General features: G+C 43.6%; 1 protein-coding gene across 1 annotated transcript; it reads left to right on the top strand.

Annotated features, from left to right (window-relative positions):
* Positions 1-200: 200 nt before the first annotated feature.
* Positions 201-23,376, top strand: LOC124257176. The gene is made up of 11 exons (XM_046691196.1): positions 201-355; positions 2,594-2,950; positions 9,490-9,789; positions 11,451-11,708; positions 12,686-13,030; positions 13,694-13,981; positions 14,364-14,504; positions 15,412-15,474; positions 16,312-16,392; positions 20,987-21,034; positions 23,119-23,376. The coding sequence occupies exons 1-11, from the start codon at positions 211-213 to the stop codon at positions 23,169-23,171; spliced, it is 2,079 nt and encodes a 692-aa protein (XP_046547152.1). The 5' UTR covers positions 201-210; the 3' UTR covers positions 23,172-23,376.
* The last annotated feature ends 2,409 nt before the right edge of the window (positions 23,377-25,785 follow it).

The following is a 25,785-nucleotide window of genomic DNA, read 5'->3' as shown; positions in this document are numbered from 1 at the left end:
TTCCTAAATATTCGATATTAGTGAACAAAAAATACTTTGAATTCATGAAGGGATACGGTTTGATTCATCGAATATCCGCTGGTCACGCCGAAGACCCGGATTCGATTCCCCACATGTGTATGGTGTGTTCTTGGCGAATGTTACGATTCACACACAGGTCATGAAGAGAAGGACTTAGGATATCCCAACAACCGGGAAGTATGACTGTATATGCGCGCACTTTACACAGACAGACACGGACATGAAACATCGCCCTGCATGACACAGTTCACAAATTACTGGTTCTCGACGGCGGCAGACATGTTCCGTCTCATCTTCATAGTTCTCCTTGCTGCAGAGATCTACAAAGATGCAGGTCAGTGAACAGAGTGAAGTATACTGACGTTCATAAGAAAGTACACACCTGGTGTTTTGGGACTATCTCCATTAAAACCATAAATATTTCGCTAGCAATGTTGTAATTGGGTACAATATCTGGTGTTTTGGAAACACTTGCACAATATTTGTGACAAGGCAGAATCAAAACACTTTTTAAAATATTAATGGTGTTTTAAAGAAAACATTTTACCAAAGAATCAGGTGACTGTGTACTTTCTTCTGAACGTCAGTTTATTTGAATTGGAGCGTCTGTCATTTTATTAAAAAATAATACGTTGTCTGAGAAAATGCAGGAAATCAATAGTTGAAACGTGTTTAAAAAATACAAACTTAGTAATAATTGTTTCTATACAAAATTTAGGATCAAAGTTTAAATTTTTGAAAAAGCTATCTTTTTTCACTAATCTGGATAAAAAATATGAAGTTCGCTTAAATAAATACCGATCCAGAATAAAAAGACAGAATTTCGTATGCATTCCTTGGTTGCGTTTTGGCACAGGGGGTAGCAAATATCCATTTCTGTGAGTAAAGCGAAATACATTTAAAAGTGAGTGAATACTGTTTTACGCCACAATCAGCATTACAGACATATCACAGCAGTCTGTAAACAGAATTAAAATATATCCGTGAATCGTTGCCTCACGTGACCAGCGAAAACATGGTCAGGAAATATGATTCACAATAATTTCTAGAGAAGAGCGTTTTATGGACCACTGATTCATTAATGTTATTGTGCTAATGAACTGTACTTTGTGACAGAGAGGCACTTCCTCATGGTGACAATTTTCATAAATGAATACGATTATGAGAAATGAAACTAACATTTACTTTAATATCATGTAATGGTACGCCAACACTGGGTCATAATACCCGTGAAGATCCTGGATAGAATTGGTGTTTAGCAACCCATGCTTGTCGTAAGAGGCGACTAACGGGATCGGGTGGTCATTTCTTCGTATCCCAATTGAGTAGATCAATGTTCATGATGTTGATCACTGGATTATCTGGTCCAGACCTGATTATTTGCAGACCGCCGCCGTACAGCTGCAATATTGCTGAGTGTGGCGTTAAACAACAAACAAACAAATGTTTGGGATTACACTTTCTCAATAAAGTATGTATTTTAGTATGTTATTGGGTTGGCTGCATCCGGTTTTAGGATCCATCATCTCAGAGTGAGCATAATCACCAGCACACAGAGTCAGCGATCTAACCCACTCAGCCACCGACCGTCCACAAAAACGGAAGTCGGACAGGTGGTTGGTCAGTTCACGTAGTCTGTGTACCCTTCTAACAATACCCGTGAAGATCCGGGTTAGAATTGTTCCTCAGCAGTCCATGCTTGTCGTAAGAAGCGACTGACATGTCATCGTATCCCAATTGCGTAGATCGATGCTTATGATGTTGATCACCGGATTGTCTGGTCCAGACTCGATTTTTTACAGACCGCCGCCATATAGCTGGAATGTTGCTGTATGCGGCGTAAAACTAAATTCACTCACTCATTGTGTTAAACAACAACCAACCACCCAACCCTTCTGACAAGTGAAAACTGAACAGCTTAGAATATACAATGCCTTTTAGACAGTGGTCAAATGGAACATGTGTTGTACACATTCTCAGTAGAGCGTTGATTCGAATCCCGGGTGGTACGCAGCCCAAAAACAAACTCTCAAATCTGTACTCAGCTGAGAATGCGTAAATCCAAATATAACATATCTTACATCTGACCACCTTCCAAAAGGCCTCATGCATTCATAACATCAACCATATGACAAAAGGCATTTCATTATATTCTACAAAGCCCTATGTGACGGGACCGCCTCCGTGGTGTAGTGGTTAGAGCGTCCGCCCGGAGAGCGGAAGGTCGCGGGTTCGATCCCCGACCGCGTCATACCAAAAGACGTTAAAATATGGTACTTGTTGGCCCCTGCCTGGCGCTCGGCATTAATGGGTACAACAAGGACTGGTCGGCTCGGAGTCAGTATAATGTGTCTTAGTGGGGTATTCATGCTTCACTGCGGCATGGTATCTCAGTGGGCTAGCACTATAAAACCAGCTTAAGTCTGGGCTTGTACAAGCAGCCACACATACACATACACACGCATGCACGTCGTCATATGAGCGAAATATTCTCAAGCACGACGTAAAACCCAATTTCACCTCACCTCACCCTATGTGACGGTTTCATTGACGATATTCGCTGCATTTCCAGATGGGTCGATTCTACGTAAGATCCAAGACATAGAAGGCCGTGCCATCGATCTTCCATTCCAACATCTCCTAAGATGTAACAGTCCGGTAGAAGTATGCCATCTCCCATTGGATGATAATGGACTCGCCTTTGAGAATGCCGGCGCGTGTTGGAGTCCCGGGTGTCAGCGTCTTTCGTTCTGTCCAAGACAGTCTGATTTCACTGTATCAGATGAGTACACAGAACGGCTGACCTTTAATGGAGACGGGGACGGCTTGTCATCCCACAGGCTGTCTAACATCAGCAAGGCTGACGCAGGAATCTACCAGATGTGTTACAAAACTGGATATCCAGAAACTGCCATGCTGATTGTACAAGGTAAAGCAATGAGTTGTGTGAGCCTAGCGTCCCATAGACAAGCAGAATTCCCAGATTATGAGTTTAATAGTGAGTTTTAGTTTTAGCAATTTCCAGCAATATCACGGAAGGGGACAGTAGAAAACGGGCTTCACACATTGCACCCATGTGGGCAATTGAACCCGGATCTTCCGCGTGTTTAATCACAAGGCTATCCCAGCTACTGGGCTATCCATCCCCTGGGTAACTAGTGACGTATATATATCGAACCAGGGCTTTCACCACGAGCAAACACTTTAACTACTGGACCACCCATCCCCTGGGAAACTAGTGACGTATATCTATCGAACCAGGGCTTTCACCACGAGCAAACACTTTAACTACTGGACCACCCATCCCCTGGGAAACTAGTGACGTATATCTATCGAACCAGGGCTTTCACGACGAGCAAACACTTTAACTACTGGACCACCCATCCCCTGGGAAACTAGTGACGTATATCTATCGAACCAGGGCTTTCACGACGAGCAAACACTTCAACCACTGGACTACCCAATCCCCTGGGAAACAAGTGACGTATATGTATCGAACCAGGGCTTTCACGACGAGCAAACACTTTAACTAATGGACTACCCATCCCCTGGGAAACTAGTGACGTATATGTATCGAACCAGGGCTTTCACGACGAGCAAACACTTTAACTACTGGACTACCCATCCCCTGGGAAACAAGTGACGTATATGTATCGAACCTGGGCTTTCACGACGAGCAAACACTTCAACCACTGGACTACCCAATCCCTGGGGAACAAGTGACGTATATGTATCGAACCAGGGCTTTCACGACGAGCAAACACTTTAACTACTGGACTACCCATCCCCTGGGAAACTAGTGACGTATATCTATCGAACCAGGGCTTTCACGACGAGCAAACACTTTAACTACTGGACTACCCATCCCCTGAGAAACAAGTGACGTATATGTATCGAACCTGGGCTTTCACGACGAGCAAACACTTCAACTACTGGACTACCCATCCCCTGGGAAACTAGTGACGTATATGTATCGAACCAGGGCTTTCACGACGAGCAAACACTTCAACTACTGGACTACCCATCCCCTGGGAAACTAGTGACGTATATGTATCGAACCTGGGCTTTCACGACGAGCAAACACTTTAACTACTGGACTACCCATCCCCTGGGAAACAAGTGACGTATATGTATCGAACCTGGGCTTTCACGACGAGCAAACACTTTAACTACTGGACTACCCATCCCCTGGGAAACTAGTGACGTATATCTATCGAACCAGGGCTTTCACGACGAGCAAACACTTTAACTACTGGACTACCCATCCCCTGGGAAACAAGTGACGTATATGTATCGAACCAGGGCTTTCACGACGAGCAAACACTTCAACTACTGGACTACCCATCCCCTGGGAAACTAGTGACGTATATGTATCGAACCTGGGCTTTCACGACGAGCAAACACTTCAACTAATGGACTACCCATCCCCTGGGAAACTAGTGACGTATATGTATCGAACCAGGGCTTTCACGACGAGCAAACACTTTAACTACTGGACTACCCATCCCCTGGGAAACAAGTGACGTATATGTATCGAACCTGGGCTTTCACGACGAGCAAACACTTCAACCACTGGACTACCCAATCCCTGGGAAACAAGTGACGTATATGTATCGAACCAGGGCTTTCACGACGAGCAAACACTTTAACTACTGGACTACCCATCCCCTGGGAAACAAGTGACGTATATGTATCGAACCTGGGCTTTCACGACGAGCAAACACTTCAACCACTGGACTACCCAATCCCTGGGAAACAAGTGACGTATATGTATCGAACCAGGGCTTTCACGACGAGCAAACACTTTAACTACTGGACTACCCATCCCCTGGGAAACTAGTGACGTATATCTATCGAACCAGGGCTTTCACGACGAGCAAACACTTTAACTACTGGACTACCCATCCCCTGGGAAACTAGTGACGTATATGTATCGAACCTGGGCTTTCACGAAGAGCAAACACTTTAACTACTGGACTACCCATCCCCTGGGAAACAAGTGACGTATATGTATCGAACCTGGGCTTTCACGACGAGCAAACACTTCAACTACTGGACTACCCATCCCCTGGGAAACTAGTGACGTATATCTATCGAACCTGGGCTTTCACGACGAGCAAACACTTCAACTAATGGACTACCCATCCCCTGGGAAACTAGTGACGTATATGTATCGAACCAGGGCTTTCACGACGAGCAAACACTTCAACTACTGGACTACCCATCCCCTGGGAAACTAGTGACGTATATCTATCGAACCAGGGCTTTCACCACGAGCAAACACTTTAACTACTGGACTACCCATCCCCTGGGAAACAAGTGACGTATATCTATCGAACCAGGGCTTTCACGACGAGCAAACACTTTAACCACTGGACTACCAAATCCCTGGGAAACTAGTGACGTATATGTATCGAACCAGGGCTTTCACGACGAGCAAACATTTTAACTACTGGACTACCCATCCCCTGGGAAACAAGTGACGTATATGTATCGAACCTGGGCTTTCACGACGAGCAAACACTTCAACCACTGGACTACCCAATCCCTGGGAAACAAGTGACGTATATGTATCGAACCTGGGCTTTCACGACGAGCAAACACTTTAACTACTGGACTACCCATCCCCTGGGAAACTAGTGACGTATATCTATCGAACCAGGGCTTTCACGACGAGCAAACACTTTAACTACTGGACTACCCATCCCCTGGGAAACAAGTGACGTATATGTATCGAACCAGGGCTTTCATGACGAGCAAACACTTTAACTACTGGACTACCCATCCCCTGGGAAACAAGTGACGTATATGTATCGAACCTGGGCTTTCACGACGAGCAAACACTTCAACCACTGGACCACCCAATCCCTGGGAAACAAGTGACGTATATGTATCGAACCAGGGCTTTCACGACGAGCAAACACTTTAACTACTGGACCACCCATCCCCTGGGAAACAAGTGACGTATATGTATCGAACCTGGGCTTTCACGACGAGCAAACACTTCAACCACTGGACTACCCAATCCCTGGGAAACAAGTGACGTATATGTATCGAACCAGGGCTTTCACGACGAGCAAACACTTTAACTACTGGACTACCCATCCCCTGGGAAACTAGTGACGTATATGTATCGAACCTGGGCTTTCACGACGAGCAAACACTTTAACTACTGGACTACCCATCCCCTGGGAAACTAGTGACGTATATGTATCGAACCTGGGCTTTCACCACGAGCAAACACTTTGACTACTGGACTACCCATTCCCTGTTTAAAAATGACGTATATTTATTTTGACATCGATCTTCGCCTTGTGTAACAGGAATTTCTGCATGTCAACGTCTTAGTTTTAGGAACACGACGTTTCAGAATATATTGTTACTCCTTTATCAGATGAATAAAGAAACTTGGAAACAGATTTCTGAGTGCGGAGTTAAATAACAAACTTTATTAAGCTTAACTGAAACAGGCAGATGTGTATCTCTTCCTGTTCCCGTTGATTATTACAACTATTGTTATTGCTCGATTGTAAGTCTGGTTGACTTTCGATACAGGACCGAAACCGAAAAGACACCGGAGCGACAAATAATAATGCTGACTAAACTTAATACAAATATAATTGTATTAGGGTCAAGTATTGTGGCTAGTGGGGGGTTAAGATGATGAGGTTTTTTATGGAGAAGCATGTGTGATGCGAATGACCCCCAACCCCACCCCACCCCACCCCCACCCAACACAAAACACCTAAAATTTATGTACGAAGTGACGCATCCTGCATGTCATGTACAAAATCATTTAGCTGCCCGCCCCCTTTTTTTTTAAGCTTGTCTTTTAATAATGTTTATGTACAAAATTGTTGACACCCAAAAATACACGTGTACAAAATTGATGGCCTCCACCAGAACAAAATGCGTAATGATTTAGGTGAGGTGAGGTGAAATTGAGTTTAACGTCGTGCTTGAGAATATATTGCTCATATGACGACGTGCAGGCGTGTGTATGACTTAAGCTGGTTTTATAGTGCTAGCTCACTAGGATACCATACTGCAGTGAATCATGCATATCCCACTCAGACACATTATACTGACTCCGATCCGACCAGTCCTTGTTGTACCCATTAATGCCGAGCGCCAGGCAGGGACCAACAAGTACCATATTATAATGTCTTTTGGTATGGCGCGGTCGGGGATCGAACCCGCGACCTTCCGCCTTCCGGGCGGGAGTTCTAACCACTACACCACGGAGGCGGTCGCGTAATGATTTCACTGAAACGGGAAGCGTCAATGAACCATCCGCGTCCGTTATTGGATGTATATAGCGCTCTACGAATACACTGTCTTATTATTACTGTATTATCATATGGACGTGGGGCGATGGGGTAGTCTAGTGGTTACAGCGTTGGCTCGTCGCGCCGAACACCCGGGTTCGAATCCCAATACGGGTACAATGAGTGAAGCCCATTTGGTTGGTTGGTTTGTTGTTTAACGCCGCACTCAGCAATATTCCACCTGTATGGCGGCGGTGTGTAAATAGTCGAGTCTGGACCAGACAATCCAGTGATCAAAAGCATGATGTAAGTTTGTTTGTTTCGGTCTCAGTTGAAGATATGCCGGGTTTAAATCACTACAGTGGGTAGCCTAGTGGTTAAAGCGTTCATTCGTCATGCTGAAGACCCGGGTTCGATTCACCACATGGGTACAATGTGTGAAGCCGATTTCTGGTGTCCCCGGCTGTGATATTGCTGGAATATTGCTAAAAGCGGCGTAAAACCAAACTCAGTCAGTCAGTAATACGGACGTTACAACTCCTGACCAACTTATAAGTGAGCGTTATATTAGTGAGGCGTACATTGAGGACACTAGTGGAGAGTTTCACATCTCTGCGCATGCTCCACTCAGTTCTGTCACCTTTAGGGTTTTAGAAATATCCTTATTTCATGATCATATACTTTCCCTTTGTACCGTAAGTGTATTTTGGTTTGCCACATGGGAAGGTATCCCAAAGGTTTCATGGCAACATAACTTGAAGGTCAAATGCGAACATGATGCCAAGTAGGATCATATTGTAAAGTTAAGATGAGGTCAAATTGTGAAGGTCAAATATGATCGTAATGTGTGAGTGAGTGAGTTAAGTTTTACGCCGCACTCAGCAATATTCCAGCTATATGGCGGCGGTCTGTAAATAATCGAGTCTGGATCAGACAATCCAGTGATCAGCAGCATGAGCATCGATCTGCGCAATTGGTTACCGATGACATGTGTCAACCAAGTCAGCGAGCCTGACCACCCGATCCCGTTAGTCGCCTCTTACGACAAGCATAGTGGCAAGCGCGGGTTGCTGAAGACCTATTCTACCCCGGATCTTCACGATCCGCGTACATTGAGAACACTAGTGGAGAGTTTCACATCTCTGCGCATGCTCCACTCAGTTCTGTCACCTTTAGGATTTTAGAAATATCCTTATTTCATGATCATAAACTTACCCTTTGTATCGTAAGTGTATCTTGGTTTGCCACATGGGAAGATATTGCAAAGGTCTCATGGCAACATAACTTGAAGGTCAAATGTGAATATGATGCCAAGTAGGATCATATTGTAAAGGTAAGATGAGGTCAAATTGTGAAGGTCAAATATGATCATAATGTGAAGGTCACATAGTAACATTATGCAAAGATCACATGGGAACATAATGTGAAGCACGTTCAGTCGCTGTGGTGTTGTGTAAGAACGAATGTCTTTCATTCGGTCTATATTCAATACTATAAGTCTACATACAGACATTCTTCTCGTAACAGATGACATTGTGTGAAGCTTAGCAGGTTCGACATCCTCGCACGCTACACTTATGTTAAGCTCACTGGCGATGTTCGCCACCCATTTAATGCTGGACTCCCTAAAGATCCGGGTTAGAATTGGTCTTCAGCAGTCCCAATTGCGTAGATCGATGCTCACGATGTTGATTGGATTGTCTGATACAGACTCGATTATCTACAGACCGCTCCCATATAGCTGGAATATTGCTGAGTGCGGCGTTAAACAACAACCAATCAGGCTGGAATATTGGCAGGCATATTGCTTGCTGAATGTACCATTAAAAGACCAACCAATCTAAGGCAGCACTTATAACAATGGAACCTTAGAACAGAACTGTCTCGTTTTCACCTTCACAAAAGCAAGTACACTTAACAAAACTATGCAAAGTGCGACAGTGATCACAGTGCTGCGTTGTTTTTGTATTTTTCGCATTTGTCTGGTTTTGTATCGGCAATAACCAGACAATGCCCGTCTTCGATCACAGGGGTTCGTAACGCAAAACCTAGCATCCGGTTCTATGTCGTCACTTCCGGTGACCTTTCCCACAGTGCTTAAAGTGTCACAATGACAACATATAGCTTGGTACGAGTTTTTGCATGACAAGCACTTGTGTCTACGATTTTAATGTACCTTTAACGATGATACGTCTTTCAGAGCAGCCTACGAGGCCGTACATAACCACACCACCTGCCCCGATTCTGTACACAGAGTACACCCTCACCTGTGTAACAAGGTCTCAGTCGCTCCCCGTCAACCATGGACTTCCAATGACGTATTTCTGGGTAAAAAACGGAGAGACTGTCAATCCGGATAAAGGGATCAAGCTGACCGGGCCGAACCTGACAATTACCAACCTAAGCATGATGTATGACGGGAAGGTGTTTCGATGTAGTGTGATGGAGGAAGGGGGTCGCGGGACCGCAGAGAGCCGAGTTTCACCGATATTTATTGAATGTAAGTGTACTCATTCCATTCCCCGTGTGAGTTGTGGTATGAGGTATTCAGAGTTATGCCCCCTTGCCTAACCAAGACAGCAAGTGTGTAAGTTCGAACTCGAACTTCACCACGGCTGTTTTTTTGTCAGCACCTTAAAGTTTTACCAATGTGGTAAATATCTAATACATGTGTTCCTTTCCATACTGTCCTCCGATTTAGCCAACACGCACTGAGACAACTGACATACTTCCACAAGCAGCTTCAATCCGAACTGTCTCCGTGGTGTAGTGGTTAGAGCGTCCGCCCGGAGAGCGGAAGGTCGCGGGTTCGATCCCCGACCGCATCATACCAAAAGACGTTAAAATATGGTACTTGTTGGTCCCTGCCTGGCGCTCGGCATTAATGGGTACATCAAGGACTGGTCGGCTCGGAGTCAGTATAATGTGTCTGGGTGGGGTATTCATGCTTCACTGCGGCATGGTATCTCAGTGGGCTAGCACTATAAAACCAGCTTAAGTCTGGGCTAGTAAAAGCAGTCGCACATACCCGTACACACGCATGCTCGTCGTTATATGAGCGAAATATTCTCAAGCACGACGTTAAACCAAATTCACCTCACCTCACCTCAATCCGAACTGTCTGTCTCAAACCAGTGTCGCTTAGTTTACTCTAAACACTAGACCCGTGAAGATCCCGGTTAGAATTGGTCTTCACCAACCCATTCTTGTCCTGAGAGGCGACTAACGGGATCGGGTAGTCAGGCTCGCGATCGTGGTTGACACATGTCATCGTATCCAAATTGCGTAGAGCGATGCTCATGCTGTTGATCACTGGATTGCCTGGTCCAGACTGCCGCCATATAGCTGGAATATTGCTGGGTGCGGCGTTAAACAACAAAGAAAAACAAACACAAACAGTAAATTTCACATGGTACTTAGAGGGAATTTGCTCATATTTTCAGTTTGAACTCCCTTCTGGAGATTACAAAACTATAGTCCGTTTGTCTCAAAAGCGGACCGATGAATTGCAATCTAACTCGAAAACTAATAAACATAAAATACTCAATGAAACGCTGATCATAATCAAAACACAGTTCACTATTTGTTACGAGGGAGGAGTGCAGAGAAAGGGACAGCCAGGTGTTCGAAAATGGATGGAGACGGCACAGCACAGGTTAATGAATAAATAACTTTGTCTGTGAACGTGCTTCTCGAACACCTGGCTGTCCCTTTCTCTGCACTCCTCCCTCGTAACAAACAGTGAACTATGTCAATATTTTAATGATAGTTTTTTAAACAACTTTATTATTTTTAGGACAAAAATTCTGCAAAAACCTCACAGAGTGGGTATGATGTTTTGATTATGATCAGCGTTTCATTGAGTATGTTATGTTTATTAGTTTTCGAGTTAGATTGCAATTCATCGGTCCGCTTTTGAGCCAAACGGACTATAAACTGACGTGCAAAAGAAAGTATACACCCATGTTTCATAGTGGCTAAGAATAAAAGAAATGCTAAAAGTATCTTGGACCTTACGATTGTACTAAACGGACTCTCTTCGGCTGAGTATTATTTCATGCGCGTTTGTAATTTTGAGGTCAAATTCATAAGTGTATACCTTTTTGCACGTCATTTTATCAATGTTCCTAGATGACATCTGTGCGATATCAAATGTTTCAGATGGCCCGATGAAGTTTCAGTCGACTGTGTCGGAGGACGACAACAAGCTTGTCACGCTGACGTGTTCAGCTGACTGCCGCCCGAATTGTACTCTCACCTTCACCAAAAATAACGTGACGCTGAAATCGACAAGTTACGTGAATTACATCACACACGTCGTGGACAGCCGCCTTACGGTGGTCGGCGACAGTTTCACCTGCATCGCCAGCAACATCCATGACTCCGTATCCAAGGTCCACAAGTTTTATAATAATCAAGGTCAGTACCAGGACAGCAAGGTATTACCGGTATAGCGGTATAAGTATAGCAATGTTTATTTTTTTCTCACAACCGGTATATTTGGTAATAGAAATATATGAGTGAGTGAGTGAATTGGGTTTCAAGCCGCTTTTAGCAATATTCCAGCAATATCACGGCGGGGGATACCGGAAATGGGCTTCACACAATGTGCCCATGTGGGGAATCGAACCCGTGTCTTCGGCGTGACGAGCGAACGCCTTAACCGCAAGGCTACACCACCGCCCCGGAAATATATGAAGTTTTGTGATTATCACTACAGTTTAAGTTAAATCTACACAGACTTTCATTCACACTGAAGTTCTCCATTGGATATAATTAACAAAACAGCATACTTCACATGCAATTCATTTTATGAAACAGAAAATACACCCCTCAAAAACAAATCTAACTTCTTTTATCGCAACCATAACACATCGAGCGAACGCTTTAACCACTGGGCTACCCCACCACAAACGTGAGTACACCTAGTCTGAAATAGCCAACGTGAGTACACCTAGTCTTAAATAGCCAACGTGAGTACACCTTAGCTTTACTAACCAACACGAGTACACCCGGGTTCGCTGAAAACCTGGGTTCGATTCTCCACATGGGTACAACATGTGGAGCCCATCCCTGGTGTCCCCCGCCGTGATATTGCTGGAATATTGCTAAATCTATACTCCCTTACTGTTGTAACCAAAATGTGTACATCTGTTTTGTAATAACCGACATGAGTACACCTACCCTGTAATAACAATAACCAACATGAAGACACCTATTTTATAATAACCGACATGAGTAATATCCAACGTAAGTACAACTATTACACAATGTGAAACGTGAGTACTCCCAGCGTAATTCCTGTTGATATTGTTTGTGTGTCAAGTGCTGGACCATACAACTACATACTAGGCTCTACAACATTTTGAGAATAAACTTCAAACTTTGTTCTGCAGTAATACCAGACATAACAAGATTGACAGCCAATAGGCGTGAGACTGACAGAATGCACATCAAGGCGAAACAAACCCTCGATCTGATGTGTATTGTGATTGGTCGACCTGAACCAACCATCACGTGGTACATCAACAAGGAAGAGGATAGCCGGTCAAGGACGATGCTGAAGAAATCAACATTTGAACCCGCCTACATTGCTAACGCTGACTTCAACGTGCACAACTACAAGAGTTCGTACAACGTTCCGAGCGTGGAGGCACAACATCATGGAAGGTACTGCTGCAGTGCGCACAACGCCTTGCCTAACTCCATCAGGGAGGCGTGTGTCACTGTCGTAGTTGAGAGTAAGTATTCTCTCTCTCTCTCTGTCTCTCTCTCTCTCTGTCTCTCTCTCTCTCTGTCTCTCTGTCTCTCTCCTTCCCTACCTCCCCCTCTCTCTCTCTCTCCCTACCTCCCCCTCTCTCTCTCTCTCTCTCTCTCTCTCTCTCTCTCTCCTACCTCCTCTCTCTCTCTCTCTCTCTCTCTCTCTCTCTCTCTCTCTCTCTCTCTCTCTCTCTCTCTCTCCTAGCCCAACTCCATCAGGAAGGCATGTGTCACTGTCGTAGTTGAGAGTAAGTACTCTCTCTCTCTCTCTCTCTCTCTCTCTCTCTCTCTCTCTCTCTCTCTCTCTCTCTCTCTCTCTCTCTCTCTCTCTCCAATTTCCGGTATCCCCCGCATATTGCTGGGTGCGGCGTAAAAAAAACTCACTTATTCACTCACCCACCCACTCAGCCGTCACTCACTCACCTGTCACCCACTCACTGTCAGACTGTCTCCATCTTTCTTCATCTCTCTCTCTCTATCCCATTCATCCGTGAAGATCCGGGTCAGAATTGATCTTCAGTAAACCATGCTTGTCGTAAGTGAGTGAGGGAGCGAGAATATTACTGTGTGCGGCGTAAAACAAAACTCACTTACTCACCTTCCCATTGTCTTGTCACTTGATTATGACTTCTTCCTATCTCTAGGTTTGCCGACAGTGGTTGCCGCCCCTGATGACGTGTATTCTGAAGTTGGCAACGCCGTCACAGTGACGTTCTCTGTGCTTTCCCACGAAGCACTCAGCGTGGACTGTAGACGTGGGAACAACACCTGCAACGTCAACATCACCGTCTACAACAACACCTTCGACACAAATCTGTATCAAATCACTCTGGATACAATGCTTGAAAATGACGATGATTTTGGCACATACATCCTTCACCTTCAAAACGGAGAAGGTTCAAGCGAGTTAACTCTACATATAGTAGAAGGAGGTGAGATATTTTTAGACTGTTTATCAATATATTTCCTCAATGTGCAATCACAGTGTGCTTAAACCCAGTTAATAATCTAAATCATCCTTTCGTCAGCCATATACTGACATCGGTATATCGGCACCATATGCCAATGTTTAGAAAAAAAAATATAGATTTATGTGCGTAGACAATAGATGCATGTGGGTAGCCTAGTGGTTAAACGTCCGCTCGTCACGCCGAATACCCTGGTTCGATTCCCCACATGGGTACAATGTGTGACGCCTATTTCTAGTGTCCCTCGCCGTGATATTACTGGCGGCATAAAACTAAACTCACTCACTCACTCCTCTTTGTTGTTTTTTCTGAAGGCATGATGCTTGTGAATAATAATTATTTGCAGCCAAGTCCGATGCATCACATGGACGTCCATCAGTGGTGCCTATTGTTTCGGGAGTCATCGCCATGATCGTCGTCCTCGGGTGTGTCGCCATGGTAACCATCCTGTACAGGAGAGGAAGGCCGAAGCCAGGCCAACTGGAAGGTAGTTGCTTTCCTGTCAGCTGTTGAACCAGTCTTCTAAACTGGGCGCCTGTCTTCCTTCCTTGTCATACTTTTCTCCCAAGCAATGCAACTGACATGTATCCTGTTAATTATGTACTGAACAACATTAGAAACGCACCACAATAAAATGCACCGACGATGCTCAGATATCACGGGTACATTTCAGTGTGACGGGATATTTCGTATTATATGGGTGGTGCGTTTCTTATGTTGTTCAGTATATTAAAAAAGTAAAGTGTGGTGCATGTTAATTGTAAGACACATTTCAAACAAAGTGCTCATGGGCTTACTTTGATTTTACTTACTAAAACCTGGTGACACACACAACCGTCATTTCTTTTATTTAACCTCTTTATTTACAACCGTGTAAAGTAGAGAGAGAGAGAGAGAGAGAGAGAGAGAGTGTGTGTGTGTGTGTGTGTGTGTGTGTGCTGTGTGTGTGTGTGTGTGTGTGTGTTTTATCCAGAGCTGGTCACAACACCAGAGTGAAGGTCTGTGGCATGTATCCATACACGTGGTAGATTGCCTGAACTCACCCTACACGTATATCTGGACCCTTGAAGATCCGGGTTAGGATTGATCTTCAGTGACCCATGCTTGTCGTAAGAGGCGACTAACGGGATCGGGTGGTCAGGCTCGCTGACTTGGTTGACACATGCCATCGCATCCCAATTGCGTAGATCAATGCTCATGCTGTTGATCACTGGATTGTCTGCTCCAGACTCGATTATTTGCAGACCGCCGCCATATAGCTGGAATATTGCTGAGTGCGGCGTAAAACAACAACCAACCAACACAGTCATATGTATAAATCTTTCTTTGTACTTGTCTATATGGATCATATTTCGACAGCCATGTTAAATTCACATTCTGTGTTATGGTTTCAGCTAGAAACCATAACATCTACAAGACCATCATCGGCCTGGTCACGCCAAAACGTGACAAGACAGGTAAGACCCGTGACTGAAGGGTGTGACGTGACTGAACCACCTCTGTCAGTGTGGAGGCTAAACTGTAATCTGTTTGATTTGACCAACTGCCCAAATCATGAACATAATGAATCCATGATCGTCAAATCCACTTTAGACAGCCATGCAGATTACAAGACAGAAGCCTCATTAAGTGTGCATCGAAGTGATGTCAGTGAGTGAGTTTAGCTTTACGCTGCTTTTAGCAATATCCCAGCAATATCACAATGGGGGGACACCAGAAATGGGCTTCACATTGTACCCATGTGGGGAATCGAACCCGGGTCTTCAGCGTGACGAATGAACGCTTTAAATACTAGGCCACCCACTGTAGTGATTTAAACCCGGCATATCTTCAACTGAGACCGAAACAAACAAACTTACATCATGCTTTTGATCACTGGATTGTCTGGTCCAGACTCGACTATTTACACACCGCCGCCATAGAGGTGGAATATTGCTGAGTGCGGCGTTAAACAACAACCAACCAACCTATTTAGCAATTTAGAGTGTTTGGTTCCATTTAAAATGTAGCGAGTTTAATCGTAACAATGCAAATTTACTGGTTGTCTTTTGTTTATGACTCGTGTGGTTATATAAAATGTCTTCATATTTCATACTTTGGTCGCTATCTGCTGTTTTTCGGTGATAGGTCTGAATAGTATCCAAAGTTTCCCTACATTTATGCAGTTATATATTCACGACAAGAATTAAATTCGTTTAAAACAAATAAAAGTATTATTTGTTAAAAATGTCCCTGATTTTACCGAAAACGTCCGAAGAGAGATTACTGACCTGACACGATGAAATATATTTCAGGGACAGAGTCTGTGTTGGAGAGGTCAGAGAGTGATAAGGAAGGTCAAGGAAGCGAGGGAAACGCTGAACAAGACGAGGATGGTAACAATTAATCTTACATTTTGCAAAATGTGGGTAACGCTCTGTCAATGGTAACTAAAGGAATGGGACAGGTAACATACGGAGCACACACAGGCCCTCGTGTCTTTGCTAGGATTAAAGATGAAAAAATATTGTTTTTGAGATGATCCCCGATTCAAAAAGCTTCACATTACTGTACTGTGAAGCATTTCGACTCGGGGGTCATCTCAAAAGTTTATATCATTTTTATAAAATCTGTAATCCTCGCAAAGACACGATGACCTGTGATACGGAGATCAATATATACCAGTACCGTATGACTTCCGCCACATACGACGTACAGTGTACCACTGGGAACAATGGACACCCCAAAGAGAAAGCTGCAACACCGCTAACATAGAACACACGACATTCAGATAACATTATAACACCGCTAGTATTGGACACGCCACGAACAGGGAACATTGTAACACTGGTAACAGGACATGCCACGTGTAGGGAACATTGTAACACTGGTAACATAGGACATGCCACGTGTAGGGAACATTGTAACACTGGTAACATAGGACATGCCACGTGTAGGGAATATTGCAACACTGCTAATATAAGACATGCCACGTGTAGGGAACATTGTAACACTGGTAACAGGACATGCCACATGTAGGGAACATTGTAACACTGGTAACATAGGAAACGGCACGAGCAGGGAAGATTGTAACACTGGTAACAGGACATGCCACATGTAGGGAACATTGTAACACTGGTAATATAGGACATGCCACTTGCAGGGAACATTGTAGCATGGTAACTTAGGAAATGCCACGTGTAGGGAACATTGTAACACTGGTAACATAGAAAACGGCACATGCAGGGAACATTCTAACATTGGTAACATAGGACATACCACGTGCAGGGAACATTGTAACACTGGTAACATAGAAAAGTGCACGTGCAGGGAATAGTGTAACCCTGGTAATATAGACAATGCAAAGTGCGGGTAACATTGTAACACCAATGGTATAGGGCATCCCACGTGCGGGTTATATTGTAACCCTGGTAACAGAGGACATGCCACGTGTAGGAAACAATGTAACATTGGTAATATAGGATATGCCACGTGTAGGAAACATTGTAACACTGCTAATATTGGACATGGCACGTGTAGGAAACATTGTTATATTGGTACTATAGCATATGCCACGTGTAGGAAACATTGTAACCCTGGTAATATAGGACATGCCACGAGCAGGGAACATTGTAACACTGGTAATATAGGCCATGCCACGTGTAGGAAACATTGTAACCCTGGTAATATAGGACATGCCACGAGCAGGGAACATTGTAACACTGGTAATATAGGACATGCCACGTGTGGGGACATTGTAACACTGGTAATATAGGACATGCCACGTGTGGGGACATTGTAACACTGGTAATATAGGACATGCCACGTGTGGGGACATTGTAACACTGGTAATATAGGCCATGCCACGTGTAGGAAACATTGTTACCCTGGTAATATAGGACATGCCACGAGCAGGGAACATTGTAACACTTGTAATATAGGCCATGCCACGTGTAGGAAACATTGTAACCCTGGTAATATAGGACATGCCACGAGCAGGGAACATTGTAACACTGGTAATATAGGACATGCCACGTGTGGGGACATTGAAACACTGGTAATATAGGCCATGCCACGTGTGGGGACATTGTAACACTGGTAATATAGGACATGCCACGTGTGGGGACATTGTAACACTGGTAATATGGGACATGCCACGTGTGGGGACATTGTAACACTGGTAATATGGGACATGCCACGTGTAGGAAACATTGTAACATGGTAATATAGGAAGCGCCACGTGCAGGTTGCATTGTAACAGGTAATATAGGACATGCCACGTGTGGGGACATTGTAACACTGGTAATATAGGCCATGCCACGTGTGGGGACATTGTAACACTGGTAATATGGGACATGCCACGTGTGGGGACATTGTAACACTGGTAATATGGGACATGCCACGTGTAGGAAACATTGTAACATGGTAATATAGGAAGCGCCACGCAGGTTGCATTGTAACTGGTAATATAGGACATGCCACGTGTGGGGACATTGTAACACTGGTAATATGGGACATGCCACGTGTAGGAAACATTGTAACATGGTAATATAGGAAGCGCCACGTGCAGGTTGCATTGTAACTGGTAATATAGGACATGCCACGTGTGGGGACATTGTAACACTGGTAATATGGGACATGCCACGTGTAGGAAACATTGTAACATGGTAATATAGGAAGCGCCACGTGCAGGTTGCATCGTAACTGGTAATATAGGACATGCCACGTGTGGGGACATTGTAACACTGGTAATATGGGACATGCCACGTGTAGGAAACATTGTAACATGGTAATATAGGAAGCGCCACGTGCAGGTTGCATTGTAACTGGTAATATAGGACATGCCACGTGTGGGGACATTGTAACACTGGTAATATGGGACATGCCACGTGTAGGAAACATTGTAACATGGTAATATAGGAAGCGCCACGTGCAGGTTGCATTGTAACTGGTAATATAGGACATGCCACGTGTGGGGACATTGTAACACTGGTAATATGGGACATGCCACGTGTAGGAAACATTGTAACATGGTAATATAGGAAGCGCCACGTGCAGGTTGCATTGTAACTGGTAATATAGGACATGCCACGTGTGGGGACATTGTAACACTGGTAATATGGGACATGCCACGTGTAGGAAACATTGTAACATGGTAATATAGGAAGCGCCACGTGCAGGTTGCATTGTAACTGGTAATATAGGCCATGCCACGTGTGGGGACATTGTAACACTGGTAATATGGGACATGCCACGTGTAGGAAACATTGTAACATGGTAATATAGGAAGCGCCACGTGCAGGTTGCATTGTAACTGGTAATATAGGACATGCCACGTGTGGGGACATTGTAACACTGGTAATATGGGACATGCCACGTGTAGGAAACATTGTAACATGGTAATATAGGAAGCGCCACGTGCAGGTTGCATTGTAACTGGTAATATAGGACATGCCACGTGTGGGGACATTGTAACACTGGTAATATGGGACATGCCACCTGTAGGAAACATTGTAACATGGTAATATAGGAAGCGCCACGTGCAGGTTGCATTGTAACTGGTAATATAGGCCATGCCACGTGTGGGGACATTGTAACACTGGTAATATGGGACATGCCACGTGTAGGAAACATTGTAACATGGTAATATAGGAAGCGCCACGTGCAGGTTGCATTGTAACTGGTAATATAGGACATGCCACGTGTGGGGACATTGTAACACTGGTAATATGGGACATGCCACGTGTAGGAAACATTGTAACATGGTAATATAGGAAGCGCCACGTGCAGGTTGCATTGTAACTGGTAATACAGAACATGCAAAGTACGGGGAACATTGTAACACTGGTAATATGTAGGAAGCGCCACGCGCAGGGAACATTGTAACACTGGTAATATGGGACATGCCACGTGTAGGAAACATTGTAACACTGGAAATATAGGAAGCGCCACGTGCAGGTTGCATTGTAACTGGTAATATAGAACATGCAAAGTGCAGGGAACATTGTAACACCGGTAATATGTAGGAAGCGCCACGCGCAGGGAACATTGTAACACTAGTAACATAGGACACGCCACGTGCAGAGAACACTGCTAAAATAAGACATGCCACGTACAGGGAACACTGTAACACGTGCCTCTTGCAGGTACCATTGCAACACACGTGACACTGGATGACCCAAGGACCGTGCTTACAATTTTGACGAACTTGTTTTTATGCCATCATGTTCTACGACATGAGTAACGAATCTATCAGAATACAAGGCTGTCTGTTTGTCCTTCCATGACAATGTCCTTCAACGTGACAACAGTCGGTTTCAGTACCCGATCGTGTTCCTTGATACACGACGGGAAACCGAACACCCGGTCACCTCTTCCTAGTCGCCACGGGCAACATGGACGGGTTACTTAGGTCCAACATGGACTGGATTGCCTGGTCCATGTCGATAATGAGTGAGTGAGTTAAAATTTAAAGTCACATCGGCAATATTTCAGCCATATCGTGACTAAAACAGGTTTAGAATTCACCATAAATACATGTAAATTATAAAAACCTGTCATCGAAGGACAGTTAAACCGACTAGAATATCACAGTATCAAGAAATAAAACTAGCATCTCTCTCTAAAACTGGATTTTAAATTAGGACAATACAGTATAAATATGGGCTATAGACTACCAACAACTGAAGGTAGATCACCATACCAGGGACCATGGGGACTTACAGTGCTATTGCTACCTGCATGGACCCTAGTTGGATTGTCGATAATAAACATGGTGTATGTTGAATAATGTTGTGTGCAGTGCTGCACACTACACAAGCACACCCCTGGTTCACATTGCCAACCAGAATGACGTATATGCAAATATATATGAAGTTAATTCCTGATAGTTTATGGACGCTTCGCAGGTAAACAAGTAAATACAATAGTTTGTACTGCGAAGATTTTCAGAAAACGGAGACTGTCTTTAAATGCTGTCACATGTTTCAGGGCTAGAGTCAGTGGAGAAGAGGGCAGCACTTCGCAGGAAAGGTCAAGGTGAGTGTGATGACCCGAGGAATGTCATTCCCCAGTCAAGGGAGTTAACTTACTGCAAAAGTTCCAATTTCCACTTTTATGGTAAATTATCTCCCTTGTAAAGCTGCTCACTCGCTGGCAACAATGTCGACTTGGGAAGGGAACGACAATGAGTGTTATGAATGGTTCAAAACCTCATCTGCCACTCGTCTGATTTTACAACAGGATCAATGCATCGCGAAGGGTTATTTAAATGGGTAACACTAAATCTCGATGGGTCTTACAACGTGGGAACGATGTTGTACAGGCGGCATACAAGATGGTGGACACTGTCTTACGTGGGGTAATTCAAGGTGGGGTAGACTTGACAAGGGGGTATCTTCCCATAAGACAGACCTCCCAAAAGACAGACCGCTTAAAACAACACATTTTATGGTTGGTTGCATAAGGTTTGATTAAGCTGTACCCTTGATGATAATGGTATGTGCCAAGATACAAAATACAGCATTAGGTATTAACTAGGTAGGGGACTTGGTTACAGTGAGAGTGGAGTCTTTGTGATTTTTGCGACAGAAACTGTATGATTTATGACAGCCATTTTGATTTGTCACAGAGTCTTTGCAATGATATGTGTTATAAGATAAATGGTAATTATAGCTTTAGTCTATGGTATTAAAGACTATAATATTCCTAATGAACACATAATATCATATAGCAACTATATAATTTACTTGAATAACTCTAGCAAGAGCATAGATATAATTGTCTTCATAATTCGCAATGAAAGTAATTTATATAATAAAAATGAGTAAACCATCAAGATGAACAACCCTCGAAGAAAATATTCACAGCGAATTATGTCATATGTATAAATAACGGAAAATGCCTATCATTTTGAGTTTATTCAGGTTAAGGCTATAGGTTGTGTTGTTTATAAACATTTACTTGGCCAATGAATGATGTGCATCAGGTAATTTCAAATCGCCCACATGATCAAGTCACAAGATAAGATGATTTCTTTAATATCTCAAATGTGTACAGTTTTCCAGTTTTCACATTCTTAAAGCATGTCTATATAACATTTTTAACGAGTACCTGCAAGTGATTGCCAGTCACAATATCATTACCCCTCGACATGGAACACATACATATAGATAGTACAAAGCCCCAATCACAATGCTTTACTCACATAGTTTGTACAAAACAATTATTTTCAGAAGACAATAATGAGAGGAAAACACAATCAGATCAATTTATTATAAAAAAGTATGAAAGTCTTAACAATTTATGACTTTACAGGATTATCACGGGTTTTCAGAGTAATGTAACTATATAAGTAAAGTGCTTGAGAACATTCATAATTTCTCTAACAACTCACTACTACCCAGTATTCACTAGTAAACTAGGAGAGATAGGAGTGTGATGTTACTATACTCTGTAGTGACTCTGGGTCAGCTCATTAATTAAATAGGGGTGGACAGCATGGCTCAGCTAGTTAGTGTACTTATTGAGTCTGTCTTATGGGAGGTCTGTCTTTTGGGAAGTCTGTCTTTTGGGTGTGAACCGACAAGGGGGAGGTAGATTCGGTGTAGGGTGTGGAGGGGTGGGGACTACTATAATATATGGTGAGGTGAAATTGGGTTTAACGTCGTGCTTGAGAAATTTCGCTCATATGACGACGTGCATGCGTGTGTATGTGTATGTGCGGCTGCTTGTACTAGCCCAGACTGAAGCTGGTATTATAGTGCTAGCCCACTTATATACCATGCCGCAGTGAAGCATGAATACCTCACTCAGACACATTATACTGACTCCGAGCCGACCAGTCCCAGTTGTACCCATTAATGCATAGCGCCAGGCAGGGACAAACAAGTACCACATTTCAACGTCTTTTGGTATGACGTGGTCGGGGATCGAACCCGCGACCTTCCGCTCCCCGGGCGAACGCTCTCACCACTACACCACGGAGGCGGTCTATAATGCAAGGGGTTATTTGAATGGAGATGATGTGACGTTTGATTTTAAATAATGTAACGTATGTTTTTCAAAACATACACATATTCTTTTTATCATATAATTATTAATTATCTACATTTTGTCTCCAGAGAGACGAATGGGGGAGTACCTGATGGATGGCACAGGGTGCAGTGAGGCTTAATGTTTGAAACCAACACTGACAAAATACGAGTGGACTTCACACTGAAACGACCTGAGTACTCAGAGAGACCATCGTTGTGTTTGGTGTGAGATATTGTGAGAGAGATCTGTTGTGTTTGGTGTGAGATATTGTGAGAGAGATCTGTTGTGTTTGGTGTGAGATATTGTGAGAGAGATCTGTTGTGTTTCATGTGAGGACATTGTCACAGGTACATCTGTTGTATTTGGTGTAAGGACATTGTCAGAGATATGACATTTTGTTTGGTGTGAAGACATTGTCAGAGAGACATCTGTTGTATTTTGCCTGAGGATATTGTCAGAGTGACATCTGTTGTGTTTCCTGTAGAGACATTGTCAGAAAGGTGCTTCCTTTGTTTGATATGATGACATTGTCAGAAAGGTTTTTCCTTTGTTTGATATGATGACATTGTCAGAAAGGTGTCTCCTTTGTTTGATATGATGACACTGTCAGAAAGGTGCTTCCTTTGTTTGATATGATGACACTGTCAGAAAGGTGCTTCCTTTGTTTGATATGATGACATTGTCAGATAGGTGTTTCCTTTGTTTGATATGATGACATTGTCAGAAAGGTGCTTCCTTTGTTTGATATGATGACATTGCCAGAAAGGTGCTTCCTTTGTTTGATATGATGACATCGTCAGAAAGGTGCTTCCTTTGTTTGATATGATGATATTGTCAGAAAGGCGCTTCCTTTGTGTGATATGATGACATCAGAAAGGTGCTTTCTTTGTTTGATATGATGATATTGTCAGAAAGGCGCTTCGTTTGTTCGATATGATGATAGTCAGAAAGGTGCTTCCTTTGTTCGATATGATGACATTGTCAGAAGGGTGCTTCCTTTCTTTGATATGATGACATTGTCAGAAAGGTGTTTCGTTTGTTTGATATGATGTCATTGTCAGAAAGGCGCTTCCTTTTCTGATAGGATGATATTGTCAGAAAGGCGCTTCGTTTGTTTGATATGAAATTGTCAGAAAGGTGCTTCCTTTGCTTGATATGATGACATTGTCAGAAAGGTGCTTCCTTTGTTTGATATGATGATATTGTCAGAAAGGCGCTTCCTTTGTTTGATATGATGACATTGTCAGAAATTTGTTTCCTTTGTTTGATATGATGACACTGTCAGAAAGGTGCTTCCTTTGTTTGATATGATGATATTGTCAGAAAGGCGCTTCCTTTGTTTGATATGGTGATATTGTCAGAAAGACGTTCTTTTGTTTGGAGAGAGTTCATTGACAGGGTACGCCTGTTTCTTTCATATGTTGACATTACCGCAGATGACGTTCCATAACGTTCGGTGTGGGGACATTGTCAAAATGACGTCGGTTTTGTTTGAGGAGAGTCCCCTGACCGGGAAGGGGGTGGGGTGGGGTATCTTTAAAGTGATGACGTTCGTTTTCTTTGATATTATGAATTCGTAAGAAAGACGTCCGTTCCCTTATCTCTGAGGGCATTGTCAGAAAGACGTCCATTTTGTTTGGTGTAGGGACATTGTCAGAAAGACGTCCGGTTTGTTTAGTTGGGGCACATTTCAGAATGACGTCCGTTTTGTTTCGGGGACAGTACAGAATGACGTCCGTTTTGTTTCGGGACAGTACATGGACAGGGAGACGTCCGTTGCTTTAATGTGATGACATAAACAGAAGTACGTCCGTTTTGTTTGATGTGAGGACATTGTCAGAAGGGCGTGTTAAGATGTCAGGACATTCTCGAAAAAACGTCCGTTTTTCCTTGTGAATTTTATGACTTGTTATAATAGCTTACCGATTTACGTTACTGTCCACATGTGTCACAGTACCCAAAGGGTGTCACAGGCGTGAGTGAGTGAGTGAACTAGTGCGTGGGTGAGTCGGATGATGAGTTATTGGATGAATGGGTGAGTAAGTGAGTGGGTGAAGTTTTACTCAACTTAATACATCGCCAATATCATTCCGCTTTATGCATCATATTCATCATGTAATGTTTCCATTGAACAAAATACATTGATTGACTGATTGATTATTGTTTTACGCCGCACTCAGCAATATTCCAGCTATATGGCGGCGGTCTGTAAATAATCGAGTCTGGAGCAGACAATCCAGTGATCAACATCGATCTACGCAATTGGGATACGCTGACACATGTGTCAACCAAGTCAGCGAGCCTGACCACCCGATTCCGTTAGTCGCCTCTTACGACAAGTATGGGTAACTGAAGGTTCATTCTAACCCGGGCCTTCAAGGGTCCCGAAATACAAGTTCAGATAAGGATACAACCTATGTGAGTGAGTGGGTTTAGGTTTACGCCGCTTTCAGCAAAATTCCAGCAATTTCAGGCGGGGGACACCAGAAATGGTCTTCACACATTGTACCCATGTGGGGAATAGAACCCGGGCCATCGGCGTGACGAGCGAACGCTTTAACCACTAGGCTACCCCACCGCCCCGCATACATGTACATGTATATTTGTTTTTGAATATTTCATATATACAAATGTCGAGTACATATTGCCGATAGATCCACATTGTACACTTGCCTTAGCTCTTTTTTTATTTGTGTTCATATTTAAATTGTGTTCATGTTGACTGACATTCATATTATTTGCTTGGGTATAAT

The sequence above is a fragment of the Haliotis rubra genome, unplaced genomic scaffold (genome assembly GCF_003918875.1).
Source record: "Haliotis rubra isolate DU_JTF1 unplaced genomic scaffold, ASM391887v1 Scf650, whole genome shotgun sequence".
Classification (NCBI taxonomy): Eukaryota; Metazoa; Mollusca; class Gastropoda; order Lepetellida; family Haliotidae; genus Haliotis; species Haliotis rubra.
This window is presented reverse-complemented; position numbering and strand designations above follow the sequence as displayed.